The 18,478-nt window shown below is 38.6% G+C and overlaps 1 protein-coding gene across 1 annotated transcript in view; it reads right to left on the bottom strand.

The window, feature by feature from the left end:
- Window positions 1-16,232, bottom strand: part of TEKT5 (tektin 5) — a gene marked incomplete at both ends in the record, with an annotated part of 29,212 nt that extends 12,980 nt beyond the window's left edge. Inside the window, 5 exons of the mRNA XM_084296270.1 lie at window positions 6,797-7,019; window positions 10,771-10,914; window positions 12,826-12,896; window positions 14,374-14,457; window positions 15,672-16,232. Coding sequence (XP_084152396.1) covers window positions 6,797-7,019; window positions 10,771-10,914; window positions 12,826-12,896; window positions 14,374-14,457; window positions 15,672-16,232 — 1,083 coding nt within the window. The remainder of the gene's footprint in view (window positions 1-6,796; window positions 7,020-10,770; window positions 10,915-12,825; window positions 12,897-14,373; window positions 14,458-15,671) is intronic.
- Between the last annotated feature and the right edge of the window lie 2,246 nt (window positions 16,233-18,478).

Raw genomic sequence — 18,478 nt, 5'->3', positions numbered from 1 at the left:
AACCACATCCACTGGGAGCCCAGTGACAATGAAACACAGCGGAGCTGTAACACCTTCCTTGGTTTGGGCGCTAACCCTGGCCAATGAGCCAGCCAGGACTCTTCGTCTTTTGCCTCCAGCACCTCATATTTCTAGGGTTCTGCCATCCAAATTCTGGATGAACCTCACATTGTTATGACCTTGATTAATCCCAGAATCAAGTAAGAAGAATTAATGACAGACTTGTGAAGTTGGGACCAAAATGGAAATAGGAAATATTCAATCTCAGGGTGAGAAGGAAGTTTTAGTAATCTAGCTGCCTGCACTGCCTGCAGGATGTTAGGCAGTCCTGCAGTAATTCCTCTTCATAAGCCTGTGCCTGTAGAAAGAGCTGAGCTTTCAGGGAGAACAGTGATCCTGATTCCTGGTGCTAATGAAGCAACCTATCTGTGGTAAGCTGTTGCAGTGATGAATTCCTTTGCTCTGAAAAATAAGGGTTTATGTTTTCCATCTGGATTTGTCTGGCCACCAATTCTTCTTTGTTTTTGTCTGCTCAAGCAAAGAGTCTTCTATTATAATTCTTTTGTCTTCTGTATACATATTTGTGGATTTAGCAAATTCTCTGCCCTACACAACAGTTATTTGGATAAGCTAAATAAAGTGGTGTCATCTAGTGCTACTAACGTCATCCTTTTCAGCCTGCTATGGAGAAAGTTGAGGAACTTATTCAAGCAAATGCCTGCTTTCCAATCCTTTAAGCATTCTTGCAGTTGTGATGACTTCTAGGCTTTGGAGTTGCAGTAAGGAATGCTTTATACCACACCCTTGCTTCCATGTACTTTGGTTGATTTTTTTTCTAGAGGACTGAGACAATTTGCCATCTTTACAGTGGCAATCAAACTAAGTGGGAAGGGGATAATTCTGCATGGAAGCTGTATCGTGAACTAGATGGGGAAACTTATAAAGCAAGTTTTTAAGGACAACATTTCCTTTCTGCATTCAGTAGATTAATGTTCAAAGCCGTATAAAAGCACTTTAATCCCTTTTTACTGTTCCCCTATGCAAGTCTCTTCTGATAGACTTGGAGGCTGTCAGCCTCACCAGCCAGCCTCACACAAAGAAGTGGCAGGCAGGAAAAGCCAAATAGCAGGTGATGAAAATCCAAAGTGAAGAGAACTCAGATGGTTTCCTGAATACATCAATGGAGTAACAGTGAGAGCAGACAGCAGCTGGACTGAGAATGTAAAAAGGCAAGTACGAATCACTGACAAACAATGCTCTTTGGAGACTTTCCTTGTGCTGACTTGGAAACCTGATCTGAACTTGGAGCCTATTCAGTACCGACACTCAGACCAAACTCCAAGTAGAATAAAGGGTAAAAACATAGCTGCTCTAACACAAGACAAGACATCTGTAAGTCACTAAAGCATTCCTTTAGCTAAATGCAAATTAGTGTAGATTTATTGTTAAAAAATGCAGTGGAGCGGGTGATATGTACTATAAAATGATAGTGCATGTGTGTTTTCCTCCTTGTGCATTGTCTGATGATGAAAAATTGAAAGCATTTGGTCTTGTTTGGACTGATTTAGATAAGAAAAAGAAGCAAAGGCTGTGTCATGCATTTGATTGTTGGAGTTTTTGCTCCACTGCTCTTTAAATATCTTTTTCAGGTTTGTTTATCAAATGCCTGCCAGGAAGAGTTCTTAGGTGCATCCCTTGACCTTAACTGAATTGGGAACTGTATATAGTTAAGACAAACTATACGAAGTCTTTCTCTGAAGAATGTGTTTTGTTCATGTGTTTCTAAATATGCCATGTGGATGCTCTGTAGTGGGAAACAAGGCTAAATGCTGTGACAGTACCTCAATCGGTTGCAACAGGAATGTTCTTGGGATCTGCTATTTAATTGTGTGTCAATAATTGAAGGTAAATGGTGCAAGAACATGGTAGAAACTGAGGTACAAATCCACTAGAAAGAACTACTAGTAGCAGACAAAATACTTATAAAAGCAGACGGACTGCTGTGTAGTCATTACTCAGACTTGTAGTTTGTAACATGAAATGGAGACATTATGTCATTGATGGAGAAGGTCCTGGCAAAACTCCTGGCATAATGCTTGATAGAAGTAAAAACAACAGAATACCTTCATTGCATTGAGACGTTCTGTGTGTCTTACAGTAAAAAGAACATATTTAGCTGGACATAAAGGAAGACAATATCCTACAGTAAAACTAAACAGATGTAATAATAGATACTGTTCTTCTTTATATATATATTTATATATATATATTTTTTAATATAAATGTGGTATTTTTTTGTTTTAGGAGGAGGAAGAAGAGCTGGAAAGAATGCTAGGGAGCGTCCACACAGAGCCTTCGATAGCATAACTGTTACCAGGCACTTGTGAACTAGAATGTCTCCCCAACAATTCTCCTGCACAGCAGCTCTGTAAAGCAGCCCTGCAGGCAACAGCATGCAGGAAAGAAGATACATGATGCAACACGTGCAAATGTCCACTAAGGAGAAAATCCTAGCTCTGAAAAATAACAGGTACATGTATAGCAATCTCCATGTGATATTTCTTAGTTTGCCTGCATAAATTCAGAACTAAGTAAATCTTGTTCATTCCTGTATTTTTTTCTAGTTGATTGTTTTCCAAGCAATAAAGAAGTAGCACTCTGTTCACATAATCTTGTGTGTGATACAATACCGTCATCAAGCAAAGGAAAGAAAGGCAGGAAGAGAGAGGCTATTTACCAGTTGAGAACGGCAATACAACAATGTTCTAATGGACTATTACAAAATCAATCTCCATGTTCCTTTTGGTAGTGCCTTTTCCTAAACAGGTTTGAAGCAATGGCATTTTTGCAGAGAAAGTTAGGATCATAAAAGTGTGGCTGTAAGGACAGTCTACATGGTGAACAGAGATCTCACACTTCACTGATACACCTCTGTTCCATGTATCACTTGGTATTACTGTTTTTAATGCAATTTATCCATGACTAGACTTTGTTGTCTTGTGATCCTACCCCTCTGACAGAAACAGTCATTCCCTCCTTCTGGCATATCCCTACAGCACAGAATACATGTATGTAGAGTATGTGAACTGTTTTCATGTAAATATTAAAGGATTCTGACAAAGGGAGTTGGGTGCTAACTGTTCCTTGATGCTTCCCATCCCCGAAACGGAGGCTGGCCTTTTGTCGCTACAGTCATGACCCAGGCATGTATAATGTCACCCACTTTATTTTTGGATAAATATTATTTCTTGAGCTTCAGTCAAAGTCCATCCACTGGCAGTGGATGGAGGTGCATATGTACTTTTGCACATGTGAAGACTAACAGAGTTGTTTTTCTGCTGTGATAGCAAGATAGGTATACGAGTAGGCATTATCATGCTGTGGCCAAGTGACATAGAACTCCTCTAATAAGGGAGATTTTATTTTTTTAACTAGCAGAAGAAAAATAAACAGGGGTTTTCCATATGGGATGTTATTTTTTAAAATAACTCAATGAAAGGGTGGAATTAGTTTGACTGGTATTCACCATTATATATCCCTGCAATATAAACAAAATATGAAAAAAACTCAGGCTAGGAGAAACATTTTAGGTACATAAATGTACAACATTTTAAGTGCAAATGCTAACCACAGCATGCATCTCCACCACAGTATCAATCACAGACACTAACTCAGTGTATGGATCCCAGATTTTCCAAGTTTTTACAAAAGGTTTACTTCCAAAGGATAACAAAATGTTTCCAGAGCCAGTAGATGAAATCTACAACTAAGACAAAAAATATTCCACCTGGTCCTCTATGTTGTTAAAGAAAATGTAGTGGAACACAAGCTGAGGCACTGGACATTTGGTTCATAATCTTAGCCAGCTGATCTTTTATGTGCAAGTGACATAAACAGAAGAAAATATGCTATTTCAATATGTGGTAATTTTTTGACCACATATTCATAGTGTTTACTCTTTTATGTATACTTTTTTTTTATTCTTTCCATTCTGAGGGTACAGATTTTAGAAACAAATGGTTGTAGGAGGTTCCCTGTATAGCCTTTTTGTCTGGAAGAGATTTGGTTGTTTCACAAAGCAGAAAAACATTTTGTCATTCAGAAATGGGCTCCAGACCTCATTAAATATAAAACTTTTCATTTTTCCAAGACAGCATACCTTTTCTATGCTCACTCTTCTGTCAATTCATGGAGGTAGACTGTTTAGCTATGAGAAGAGTTTCGCAGAGGGAAGGAGGTCTCTAATAGCAGCATTCATTGCTTGAGAAGTCAGTGCAAAGACAGCCTTTGAAAGAATGATTCATTTTCTAAATGCAAAAAAAAAAAATTGTGGCACCCATTTTCTGGTTGCTATTAGATGTGAAAGGAACAGGAACCATAGTTTAGCTGCATTTGACTATTATCACATCCCAAAGGAAGAACAGAAATGTAGTAGAGTTTAAGGGAAAGCCTTGGGTCCCAGCCACACTGTTGGCTGTCTTATTAAAATACCCTAGCAGTACTTTTTTCTCTGAGTGTTACAGGCTATACTGCAAGCCAGGAGAAAGAAGAAAAGGTAGTCTGCTATGCTTAGCTATAGATGGCTGTTAAATGAGTACTCACTCCTTACTCCCCTTGTTTTATTTCTCTTTGCTCTTGTGTTTTTAAGGTATCATCACGAGCAAGAGAAATAGTAGGATTTCTATCATATAACCTCATCCACAGCTTAACCAGCAATGCTTTTGCTCAATAAAGCCATGGCATTTTTCTTTTCATAGTTACTCCATGCTTTTGGCTTCTGCCATGTATAGACCTGTAGGTTGCAATCAAAAATCAAAACTAGACACCCACATTATAGTGTGGATACTGGTAGACTAAGAAGGGCCCTTAGCCCTCTTCTGTTATCCAGAAGACCCGAGAATAATTTTTACTCAGTTCCTCAGGAAGCGACAGCCTGTGGAAGCTGCATGGTGAATGAAAACAAAACCATTACCTTTCCTTCAAAATTGACAACACTGACCAGCCTGAATTATTCCTCACTAGCTTGTGCAGTTTTCTTCCAGCATTTTGTTATTCTGATATAACTACATTACTGTGGAGTTTGAGATGAAGATCTCTCTGCTACATATGTGCTATCACTACACAACTCAGCAGTAAAAACAGCAGTTCATAGAGTGCAAATTTGTATGATGTTTTTTATCTGTGTGTATGACACAAACTAAATATTCTTTATACAAATGTGATTACTTCAGTTTCTCCAGTTTGTTTATTATTGCAATCTAATGGTGTGGATAGCGTAGGGACACAAGTCAGTTTTTCTTCCCTTATGTACAAGTTGTCAGCAGTTAGGTTGTGTCAGCTGAACTTCGTGACCAAATCTTTTGTAGTAGGTTGATAACTCACAATGCACTTTGTGGTTCCATATGTACTCCCTGTGCTACCTTATGCTGTACATTCTTTTACAAAAAGGACACTCAAAAGCACTAGAAAATGCCAATGGAAAATGTGAAACAAATGTTCATAGATTAAATCCATGAGAAACCTGGATGGCCAATTCAGGGATAAAGTGCTTCATTTGTGTAAGTTCCAAACCACACAAAAACTACATTCAGTATCTTTTATGCTTTATAAGAAGGAAAAAATAGAAAAAAACATTACTTTATGTGCTGTGACTTCATACATATTTAGCTAGTTGGTTTGCACTTTCCAAAAAGTCCCTAAAAATAAACTGAAAACATCTTAAACTACTTATGGCAAATAGAATGGCAGGAAAACTCTATTGTTTCCAAATGTGCATTGAAACAAACGAGTGAACATGAGTCTCCTCTATAAGAGAAGGATTCTAAATGGAAGAACTTAGTGAACCCTGAAGTCATATAAAAGTAACACAGTGAGACTTGATCGCTTAACAAGATTTTATCTGTCAGTACAAAGGCAACACCTCTTGCTAACTTCAGACTATGTTTCAGAACTCAACTAATACGCTTCCAACATGTCACATTTTTCAGTGAAAATTGAATGAAAAAGTAATACAGGTAGGATTTAATACAGGTCTCCTTTTCCATTTCTGCATTTTACCATGTGAAAACAAAGACAGAACAAACGTTTGAAAAGTTAACTGTCTGACCCACTCAACTGAGTTGACTGTTTTCAACCACGACCAGGCAAAAATTCTTGTTAAAGATGTGGAAGTGTTTTATTAAAAGGTGGAAAAAAACTTGGAACTTAGGTTCAGAGACAGACTAATGACATTTTGAATATAAGTATTTTTAAATTCAGGACTTTTCATTTGCTGCAGCAAAATGAAAGTGCAAAAACTTAATCTTTTTCCTCTAAAGGAAAGAAGTCGTGATACTCTTTGTGGGACTTTTTATTTATTTGCTTTCCAAAGTTATTTCGCTGTTTAACACCCCTACTCCCCAAGTAGTTTGTGTACTTTTCTTTGATCAGGAAATCACCAGGGAATATCCTCAATAAATGAAAAACAGAAAAAAAAAAGCCATCTAAGATATTTTTCCCCACTTTGGACATGTAAGTTGCAAATGAACATAATCACACTGACTCTCCATTTAGGACAGATATTGTGTGGTTTCTTGTAAAACTTTGTCACCTTGTCAAGTCTGCTCATCTTTGAGTGAGCTCTTCTGCTGTGATTCAAGTGCATTGTTTGCAAAAAGGTAATGCAAAAGTCATGGCTAATGCAGCCATGACTTTTGGGGAGGTGCTTATTCGGGAATAATGTAAATTCTAGAGAAGATTTCTGCCTTTCAGGTACAACTAAGATAATACGCAGCTGCCAACCCTTAGTGAATCTTACCTTGGCCAGTTGTGCTTGGAGTTTGTTCTTTGCATCAGCTACTTCGGCAATGCGATTATTGAAGGCCAAGTTGGTGCTGACGAATTGATTCCACATCTCCTCAGATGTGCTCTCCAGTCCAACCTCTGTGTCCTCACGGAGCTTGACAGAGTTGGCCCTTGCATGCTGAGAGCATCTGATATTGTCTTCACTGAATTTAGCCCATGTTACAGGAACTGAAACACTAGTAAGGAAAATAGAAGTAAAAGCTTAGGTGAGCTATCTTCTATTAATTGGCAATTACACTGAGATTAAGTGTCCATCCACTGAATTGTACAAACTATGCAAGCACATACATCAGATGATTTTATGGGTTTCATATGCATTTTTTTCTTTCTTCTCTGTTTCACATGATTTCATATACAGCAAAGATTTGTTCACACAGATTTTGGAGAGCTGTTGCTTCTACAGAGTTCCAATGGCTTGCTTGAAGATTGTAGAAAAAATTGTTTTGTTTTGTTTTGTTTTTGAGAGAGAATGAAAATCTCTAATTTCCTCAAAGTTGGATAATTAAATTATATTAATCCCCAGCAAAATCTTCATTTTCCAGGCAATATTTGTATAGCTGCTAACTAAAGGTCTCACTGCCTCTGACATCAACTCCACAGTAAGTTTATGTTTTGCTGTATATGTATAGTGATGCTTAAAAATATATTTATTTGGGATCAAGTAAGAATGTCAGCAATGCAGCTTCTTCCAGCCTTTAACAGACTAGGTGGTTGTCTGAGTTCATACCTGCTATATGTCAAATGAAATTTGACTCATTTCTTTGTTTCAAGTTTAAGAGTGCTTGTGGCCTTAATTGATTATTAGATAATTTAACATGATTGTTAGAGCGCATTGCAGGAAGCACGGCCGAAAGCACGACAGACACCAGTAGAGTCAGATCATGCTCCATTTTATTGCCCGAATAGCCTAACTTTTATAGTGAACTTAACAGGGGCGGACAGTGTTTCACACAAGATTATTGGTCAAAAGCACTCAGACAAACAACTACAAGAAAACAACCCCAACTGCAAGAAAACAACCCCCTTGTGATTAGCAGACACGTATACCTTGTCCTTGAAGCCAGCTGCTGGTAACAATATTTTTCTGAATTCCTCAATTGGGCGACGTGGGAACACTGTCGTGGGAACTTCTCATAGTTGCCCTGTTAGCTTGGTTTGCTCAGCTACAGCAGGCCATGGGGTTTGCTGAGGCCTACTCTTGGTTGCTTAAAACAAGCTCAGATCGAACAACTGTTCCACAGACTCATGTCCACGCCCTTTGTGCCAATTCCCAACACATGATCTCCTGTCCATTGCACACCATCATAATAGATTCAAATACTGTTTACTTTCATGAACCCAAAGCCTTTGTCCTGGGAAACTGAGTTGTGTGTCACCAACTACCAGATGACGTGAGAACCCAAGGAAAATGAAAAAGAAACCACAAGAGAAGGATTGTTAGGCAACACTTCTGGTCTGCTGTCAGAGCAGCCCTGCCTCATGAGATATATATAACCTACACAATAAAGCAAGTGGTTCAGGCCTCCTAGTAGCTTTCATCATCAGAATGAATGGTAGCAGGAAAACGGATAAGGCACTGACTGAGCTAGGATAGGAGGAAGGAAAAAGGAATTTTCTCCCAGCTCCATCACTCTCCATCTCTATCATTTGGAGTATTTTCATCCTCTTACTTTTCCATGTATTATAATGAACATTTCTGCTTTAACATACAGGCCTATTATTGTTAAATTTTCAGTATCTATGGGACATACAGAAATGGCATTGTTATGGAAAAGTCTACGAATAGAGAGAGAAAAACTGAATGTAGGGTTCCAGCACTGAAAATACCACCCATGAATGTGCCCTCTGCAATACCCTGTAGCCAAACAAATTTTGGGATGCTCGGTTTCATGCTCAGCCTTCACAGATGACCTTCAATATCATAATTAGTTGAACCTAAATCCCAGACTCAGATTTTTCCAACGTGGGAGTCTGTGGGACTCTGAACTTGCCACCTGAGCCCCCAGCTTGAAAAGTGGTGGAACATAAGCTACCCTCTTTGGAGTTAAATTCACAACCCCGTTTAATGCATTGCTTAGCCTACTAGATCATTTTGCCCTTCAACCAGAAATATTTAGCATGTTTTATGGAAAGATCCATATGTTTTAGTTACCAGCTGAAAGGCTGAGACAAACTTCTGCCTACTTTTAGACTTCCTTCTCCACACAAAACTTCCTTCTAAGAACTATGCCTGCACGTTAAACTCTGCATGGATAAGTCACCATTTTTCGAGTCTCACAATTACTTTATTTAGATTTTAATTTAACACTGAAAATTAATACTAAAAGAGGCAAAAAAAAAAAAAAAAAAATTGCCAGTGCTTGTTTTCTAAGTGGCCTTTTTTTCAGTTTTTCATAGGGCATTCCTCTCTCTCCAAACTGAGCACCGATCTTCCTAAATCATTTAAGAAATCCTTAGTGCTACACATTCATTTAGGCAGTTGCCCTGAAAAATTTCAGGCACCCGACATGATTTCATAGTAGAGTGCATAAATCAGTGTATTAAACCTGAGCTGACAGTGTTTACAACTATTTATCCAAATGATCTCAGTGTACTTTCTGCAGGACATTTGTTCTTTCTTTCTTTTTTTTTTTTTTTTTTTGTCTTCATCTTTTTGGTCTCCTGGATTATACTCATTTTCTGATCAGAAAATAAAGTTTCCGAGAAGGTTTTCATCTTGACTGTTTGAAATATTTAGTACTTAATCTGTTCTTTAACGTTTTTCCAGACTAATTTATCTGGCTGACTTTGGTGAATGACTCAAGCAGAAAGCACCTGCTCTGCTCCTGAGTGCTGCAGATATGTCTCAGTCTGCCAAATGATTTCAGTAAAATGTTAATGAAAAATGGCATTGCCTTGGATTATGGTTAGTTAGAAAGTAAAAGGGTTGTTAAATTTATCCACATGAATCTCCTTTTTTACTAGAGTTGACAAGAATATTTTTATTCATTGCTAATCCTGAAAGTAGGTAGTGTTACTAGAGTCAGCAGAATGCTTGCCAAGTTTCTCTCAGATGTTCCCTTATTTCAGTAATGAATTAGGTGATCATTTAATGAAAAGCAGAACATAAGTAAACAAATAACAAGGAATTTCCCTTCTCTGTCCAAGAAGACAGAGTCGCCATCATTTGAGATTGTAGAGTACATTCACCATTCAGATACTGCTATGCTAAAGAGTGAGAAGGGAACTAGCAAGTCATCAACACAAAAACACTGCCCTCTATTGCAAGTTGTTTTCCCGCTGCTGTTGCTTCAGGATTGGATGCAGGTGTTGATAAGGCAACTACTGATAAAGTTTTAAAACTGTTTATAATTGGGAAATTTTAATTCAGTCAGTAGTGCTAAACTATGCCAAATCTTTTCTGGTCATACTATTTAATATGTACCTCTGTATCTTGATGGCCTAATTTCCAAAAGAAAAAAAGTATCTATATAGTCCTTGGTGTACACTTGCACGCAGTTCACCCCATTGCACTTAACTGCACACCTTAGCTGGATTTTGCTTTGATTTTCTGTGGTTTTGAAACCTGAAGGCCACAGATTATAAATCAATACCACAGGGAGGTATCTGCATGAAACAGTTTGAAGGCTAGGAGTCGGCTGCAACACAGTTGTAAAGGATTGTCTTCTCTGAAACGTACAGCTCACTGCACATTGAACATCATAGGTGCTGCAGACTGCCAGGCCTCCGACCATGGCAGCTGTTAGAAAGCAGGGAATAACTGAGGGTGACAGAGGATTTTGCACTAAGGAAAGACAGAAGCGTACACAGAGAGAAGCCACTTCTGTATCATTTTTCACATATAAGCAAGGACTTGTGCTGCAGCCAGCCTCCTGCTTAGAGCGGGGCACATGGAAAGAGCGGGTGACAGTGACCACTTATACTCACGTCCCATCTACTTTCTCCACTCCATGGTAGAAGTTGATGCTGTCTGATGTGTTCCTCAGGTTAAAGCACTTCTCATCAATAAAATGGGCAGAGTTTTTGTCAGAAAGGTCCTGCTCCAGGGCATGCTGTGCATCTCTGTTGATGCTGTGAAGGGAAAGTCTTGCCTTAATACGAACTGTCTTTAATGCTTTTGTGCTAGGTAGCTAATTGCCTTCATTAGCACCCTGCAATGCTTCATTTTATAGTTTGCTGGCATTTACAGTGGCATGAAAATGCTTTGCACTGTAATTTAACTAGAGGGAGCTGCTGTACCATTCATTCCTGCTCTCCTTTTAGCCTATCGTGAGTATTCCCCAAAGAACAGCATTTAACTCAGTGCATTGAATGATGCTTGTCATTTTGATGACAGTTGACCACAGGTATGAAAAACAACAGATAGCTGTTTTGTGGCATGAAGGAAAGCCTTGGAGCAAAAGCGAATAAGCATTCAGTAATAGTTTGCATGCTGGCAAAACTGTGAGAAAGAAAAGTGCATAGCAGAGTTATAGTATGCCATCTCTCTTGATTTGGGGGGGAAAAAATCACTTAGTGGGAGAGAAATATGTTGCTCCATCACTGCTTTCTTACCCACAAGGAACTTTTGGAATAACTTAATCTCCTTGGCTCTTCCTAAAGCAGGGAAGGCCTGATGTGGCCTTTGGACTGTAATGGGAGTAATATGGATGAACAAAATCAAAGTGCAGCATTCTAGTGCATCAGGAAGACTGCAAATGTGTTGACTTTTTTGCAAATATTGCTGTTTCCATGATGTAAATATAAATTGCCATTAGTACTAGTCTGTCTGACATGGTCACAAAATTGAATGAAAGGTAACCAGAAATGCTGCCCTAAAGAGCCAGAAAGAGTTCATGCCATCAGGTATGAACTTAGCCTTTATCAGATCATATGCCTCATATGTCACAGTAGTGGGGTGAGCTGCAGTTATCACCTTACTCATGTGAGTTCTGAGTGCCATTAATAAGAGCAATAATTTATAAAGTCTGCTTAGGTCTTTATCTCTGGTAATATAATAATCAAGTACTTCACAATGTTATGTTCATTGTGTGTGAGTACTTCACCTGTTCCTTTTGAGAATCATGTCATGTCATAGAAACATTACTTTGTAAATTTGCATCAGTTCAGTGTAGTCAACAGAACAGGCTATATTCAGAATAGTTTTAACTATTATTAACTATAAAATAAACATACATAAAATTAATTTAAGTCAATTCTAATCTGTAACTCAATTCATACCTTATGATGTGCATAGACTACTGTTTCTTTTGTGAATAAAAATTTTGCTTTTGAATTTAGTTTTGTAATTAAAAAAAATATAAATAATTCCTTTATTCTCTTTGAACTTTGCTCCAGTGTGGTACACAGCAGCATTGGCATAGCAAAACTGTAATTCTGGTGCCCCCTATTTTAATTATTTCAGGTTAAACATAACTCTAAAAATTGTGTCACAGTTACCTTTGGAAACTCCAGTTTTTCATCTACTTCATGCTGTTTGAAAGCATGCTGCCTTTGCAGTCTGTAGGATGGCAATATGGCATGGGAGTCCTGTTCTCATTTCTGTCCAGAACAGAACCCTAGGATGGCTTGTCTCATCACAGAAATTGTCATTTCTTAGCCAGGTGGTTATATGAGATTGTTCTTTATCCCTATGAATGCAACTTTTTTTTTTTTTTTTTAAGTCAGACAGTTGAAAAACAGATGCCCTCATCTTTGTAGTGGTCTTATATGAATGAGTCTGAAGAACTGCAGATGGGAGAAATCTTTGACGGAAGATGGTAAATTGTCTTGGTTCAGTTAGTGCTTTAAATGCTAGGTATTGCTCTTCTGTAGTTTAACATACTGTTCTATCCTTCATAAGAATTAGAAGTGGAAGGCCAGAAGCATCTAATAAGCTAAGCCTCTGATTTTGCACTGGCTATTTATAGTCTTCATTAGGTATCAGCTAACACTGAATTCAGCTTCCTATCTTTAAAACGGGAATTAAATGTAAAGTCTTACCCCAACTGATGATTGATTCTCTGGGCAAGTTTTGCCAATATTTCTTGACAATCCTTGAATACATCAACTTCCTAGAGTGGAAAATATTCAGTTGTCAGTGTTTTCATCAAACTCTATTTGTTTTAGTGAATATACCATTTTTATTCTACATTCTAGATGTTGCAACCATCTCATATATCTCAAAAGTAATATGGATAAAGAAAGGATGAGTTTTGTTCCCTTTCTTCCTCAGTGCTACAAAGCTTTATCTCTGGAGTTGTTTTTGTATAGCTTTTTATATTACATCAAACATGCCTGTAGATTTTAATGGATTGAGTCATTCTAATAAAGAGAAAGCCAAATTTCCTTGGCTTAGGTATAATGAAGATACTTGTATCATGAGCCTTAGTCCATTAAACTATTCTCTCTAATTACTGCTACATTGTTCTACAATACAAACACGTTGTTAATAGAAGAATAGGTCAAAACCATATCTGATTTCAGAAGCAGGCTCCCTAATATAAGTACTATAAAATTCTTCATAACTGTGATACTAGTCAAAAAAATTCAAAGCCAAGTTTCCACTCAGATTCAAATAAAGAAATAAAACCTCAAACATCTCACACTGGAAATTATGCAAACATGGTACTCATAGTCCCTTATTGGTATTCTATCCTCTTTCCTTTTTAGAAACCCTCTTTTAGCCCAAGGTACTTTCTTACCTGAGCGTGTAAAATTATTCATACAAATACATTTTGAAACTGAATAAAGTGTTTTAAATTATTTGGAAGTGATTAAGACAGCTTGGATTTAAAAATACAAGTTTTGTCTCTGTACTTGTACTGTATATGAAGGAATGACAGCAACTTTAGAACTGGCTTTGATGTTATGACAAAATAGTCCTTTGTCCTTGGTTCTTCATGGGAAACTCTAAAACACCAAGTTGCAAACTGTAGGCTCTGAACAACAGTTATTGAAGTGGTCTGCACATCCTTCTGAAATCTTCTAATCCAGAAAAATGCTTAAAGAATGGTAGGCGAGAATGAAAAGAATGGTATTGTACCATAAATTTCTAATATTTCTGTTTTCATATATATCCAATATAATTTCTTTCAAAGTTTTGCAAAATTTTATTAATTTCGTTATTATTATTATTATTTAAAAGATTTAGGAGTCACTACTATCCTCATGTTCTTTGTTCAGTAAGAGTATAGAGAAAGCAAGGCAGCAAACCAGCATTTTATGCCAGCACTTTACACCCTAAGGACTGCTGAGATTTTACAGACTGTGGCCTAGAAAACAATCCTGGGATTGTTTCTACATTGCTTTATAGCTTCTGAGAAGATAGAACCAGACAAGATCTCACATGGATGCTAGGCTATTCCTCTTGCTCTAGGGACAGTGAACAGAACATTAACCATAGTTTAACCCAGTTTCGTCTCCTTTCCCCTCTTAGTCTTCCAAATCAACTAAAGAAAGAAAATATTTTAATTCTTTTGCTGATAAGCATTTAGTCGGATTTTGGTTATTCCCTCAGTTATTAAAATAAACTAGGAAGTCCAGTCTTACCTTTATGAGGTTCTTTTCCACATCATCATGAACCAAGTCTATGCCTTTCCGCTTCTCACGGTAGTACAAGCATTCCAGGGCAGTCTGCAAGCAAATCAAGGAACATTTGTAAGAGGCTCTGTACATTATAGAGAGTAAATGCCAAACTGCAGGGGCCACTGAGTTGACACATAAAGTAATGACCAGCTATTGAGGCTGAAACAGAACAGGGAGGTAGCTTCACTGCACACAACTGATGAGTCTTGGTGGCTTGTTCTTCCTTAACTGCTAATACATGTTTTAGGGACTGCCAGCTGCCTTAGCTTCCATTTGATTAGCTGCACATTATTGTGTAGCAAGGCCTACATCTCAACTTGTCCCAGCTTTGATTTAAAGTGGTTTAAAACACCTGTGTTCTACACTTACTCATAGCAAAATCCTTTAAACTCACCTCCCCTAGTCTTCCCTTACCTAGTGATGAAGTTTGGAAGTTTCATAGCTACAGTCATGAGTCCAGTTAACCTGTCTGAGCAGGCTGACTTTACTTGTAATGTCTCAGCCACTTGTTTAGAACCATAGCAGTAAATGAAACACGTTCAGTTGGCACAAAGCCTTTCAACAGAAAATGTTCCCTAAATAGAAAGCCTCCTCAGCCTGTCAGTCTGAATCCATGCAGATACACACAATGTCATTATTGAATACTGAATTTTGGTTATCTACTTGTACCTGTATAGAAACATTTCTGATAAAACAGCTTTCATCTACAAGATTCCAGATTTTGATAACTTTGACTTTAGTTTCTGCATGCTTTGAGTTTTTGCTAGCATCATTCATAGGCTCATACATCACCGTGGCTTTCTCTGTTGCAGTTAATTTGCCATTAAGATTCTGGAGAACTTCAAGATATAACACAAATGACATGCCATTTTAAGAGAAAACGTTATTTTCCCTAAGCAATCACAAAAAAAAAAAAAAATCAGAGCTAGAATATAATATCAGGACACTGCAGCTCACATGTCCATCTTCTGCTCTCCTGGAAGGTACTGAGCTGATGGACCAGTAACTGAGGGAGACTCAGCCTCCTGGAGTGTCAGAAAGGAGGGAAAAGAGGACATACAAGTGTCTTGACAGGTTCATGTATTGACTAGTACATGTAAAAACCACAGGGGCCAGGCTTCTTCCTTACTGAGAATAATGTTTGACCAAGATCTGTCTTGATGACAATAGTGAAAGTCCTAGAAGTATTAAACAAAGAGAAAACTATTTTCTTTACCCATTCCACAACACAGTTGTGAAGTAAGTAGCTGTGTCACACCTACCTTCAGAGGTCCTTGCATTTCATCTGCAGCACATTCAAGACGCTTCTTTGCGGTTTCCAAGGCTTGGGTCTCTCTCAACAGACACTCTAGCTCATAGACAAGCTCAGATCTCCAGAAATCAATGTTGGAGATCCTCTCTCCCAGGTTTCTTCTACTGTCTTCTTGCATCTGGTAAGTCAATTGGTCCTTATCTTGCATCAGTCGCACTGAATCCGTGTTTAGCCTACCAGCCCAGTACCTGGAGGTTTCAGAGCCTTTTAATTGAACCATGTTTGCATGGTGCCAGTCACGAATGCTGTAGCGCGCGTGCAGGGCGGACCGTAATGTGGGCAGAACGGTAGGTGGCCGCCCAGTGGGATTATATGGCTCATCAGAGCCGGGAGGGACTGAAATCACTTTGTGAAGCAGACTGGGCCTCCAGGAGCTGAGGTGGCGGTATCCTGGTAGGTAGTAAGACTGGTAGGAGTCCTTGGTGGTGCTGGTGGGGGCTGGGTCTGGGAACAGGCAGCTCTTCTTTGTGCCACAGTAGCTGGCTACCTGTGTGGTCCCCAGAAACTCCATCCTGCTTGGGGCTTAGGCAGCAGCCCTCAGGCTGTCCCCAAATGGTGGGATGCTTCTCAGGGCTGTCCCCAACTGGTGCTGTTCTCTGGGCCACCCAATGCCTTGTGACACAGTGGTGGTGTCATAGGGTTCTGAGGGCCTGCACACCTTCTGGTGTTCTCCTGCCATCCTGTAGGAATATTTGGCAAAGAGGGATTTGCTGAAGGCTCACTCCAGATGGGCCTCTGGGCTTGCTTTCACTTAGCGTGCCTCAGTGAAATGAAATTTCAGTTTTACTTCCTAGTGGTTTGCAGCTATCTGTTACTCATGGCAGCAGGGACAAGCCTTCTGAACCAAAACACATTCTCTGGGTGTTGTCTCTCATGACCTTCTAGTGATGTCTGCAGATGGTTTGGTCCATCTGCAACCAGAAAACACATATAAATACCTTGGGCTTTGCTATTCCCTTCAACTGTGTTCATTTTCCATAAGTACAAAGGCTGGAGAGACCTTCCTCTTCTGATGATTTCTCTCAAATTATAAATGTTATGTAACCTGTCAGAGAAATTACTTTTCTAATTTTTTCCTTTCAGGCTTCTGGTCTGTTTTTCAAAGAAATCCAGTGCTCTAAGACTGCATTGTCACGCATCTTCTGTGCCAAGGATTTTGAACATAAATAACGATTTGCAATTAGGCACTCTATTTCATTCTCCTACGAGTCCTTCTATCAGCACAGCTTTCTTCTAGGTCAAAGGCAAAACAGTTGCTGTCAATTCTCCTTCTCCAGATACATAACTATGAATCGGCTTGCTACATTTTTTTTTGGAATGTGGGAAAATAAAATATATATGTATTTATATGTATTACATTGCAGCATACATGTATCTTGTCTCAGAAAGCTAGCATGGCATTACACCTTAGCTAAAAAACAGTAGAGGTAATTTCAAGTAAATGGTCATTGTAAGTTAAGTAAATCTTCTCATGAAGTTTAAAACACGTACAAATGTAAGTGCTAACTATAGGGAGGTGAGATTCAGGCAGCAGAACCTCACAGCCTGGCTGGGCTCTGCATCAGTGTGCCTCAACAGCAAAGGATTGTTACACAAATGCTCACACATAAAAAACTTTCCTCTTGTAATAATGAATGGAAATAATTCTCAGCAGCTGCCCAGGAGGGTGAAGTTAATCCTGAGCATGAGAGACTGCAAGAGTGTTGGCAGAGTTCAGCACTGAGTTCAGCCTGACTCAAACTCTCTAAAGCCTACCTGTTGCCCAGTGCAATTCCTTTTCCTGGGGAATGCTTTTTATAATCTTGAGAACAGGGAATGGTCTGTTGGACCCAAAAGAAAAAGATTTGAACATGATCCTCATTTTAAACTGTGGAAAGTCCTGCTGACATCAGTGAATCTAATCCATATGTTTGAAAGGCAGCACACACCTAAAGTGCTCTGTTGAGCCAACTTTTTCAGAGGAAAGGCCAGCTTTTTCCCAGTCCAGACATTTGAATTTGCTTAAACACTTGGATCCATTTCCTCATAACATTTTTGTCATTGGTTTCCCATAGAAGATAATTACAGAGCAGTAAATACAGAAGTTCTGCACATATCAAGTTGTGATGAGCATTTACCTGAATAAGTATCCCTGAAAGGGAAAATTTGTAACAAGACTATTCAGTAATAACTGGAACCAGAGGCCAAACTCCACAAATACCTTAACTTAAATGTACTTTAAAACCTTTTTCCTAGTTTATATTATCTGTAGGTGGACAGTTATTTAGAATGGTGTTTGGTTGTTGTTGTTTATTTTTTCCCAGAATGCTATTTCCACAAAATTTTCAGTTGTTGAAGTGAATAGTCTTCATAGAGGTAACTTCGCAGTATTTTTCTGTCAAAAGGACCAGTTTGCTGATACCTTCCTAGCTATTACCAGATGCTTTTTTCTATATACTATTTTTCTAAGGAGAGACCACCTTACATGTTAACTATTTTATGTTAAAATAATCAAGTTTACTCAAATACTTGAGACTCCAGACTGTGTTCAGATCAGAAAAAGTCAATTTTTACAGAACCTTCAACCAAAACAATGGAAGGAGGCTTTGTGAGCAGGAAGTGTGTTGATTTACGCACTGTTCATGCAAAACCACTCCACAGACCTGCCTCTCCCTCAAGTTTGAGTTGCTGTTAGTGGTGTTTAAACTGGAAATTGTCGGCTTCATCACGGGAGCAAGCAACACTTTATGGAAAGTAACCATACAATATAAGACTGTT

The sequence above is a fragment of the Netta rufina genome (assembly GCF_964035555.1).
Source record: "Netta rufina genome assembly, chromosome: 15".
Taxonomy (NCBI): Eukaryota; Metazoa; Chordata; class Aves; order Anseriformes; family Anatidae; genus Netta; species Netta rufina.
The sequence above is the reverse complement of the archived record's forward strand: the minus strand, read 5'-3'. Positions and strand labels throughout refer to the sequence as shown.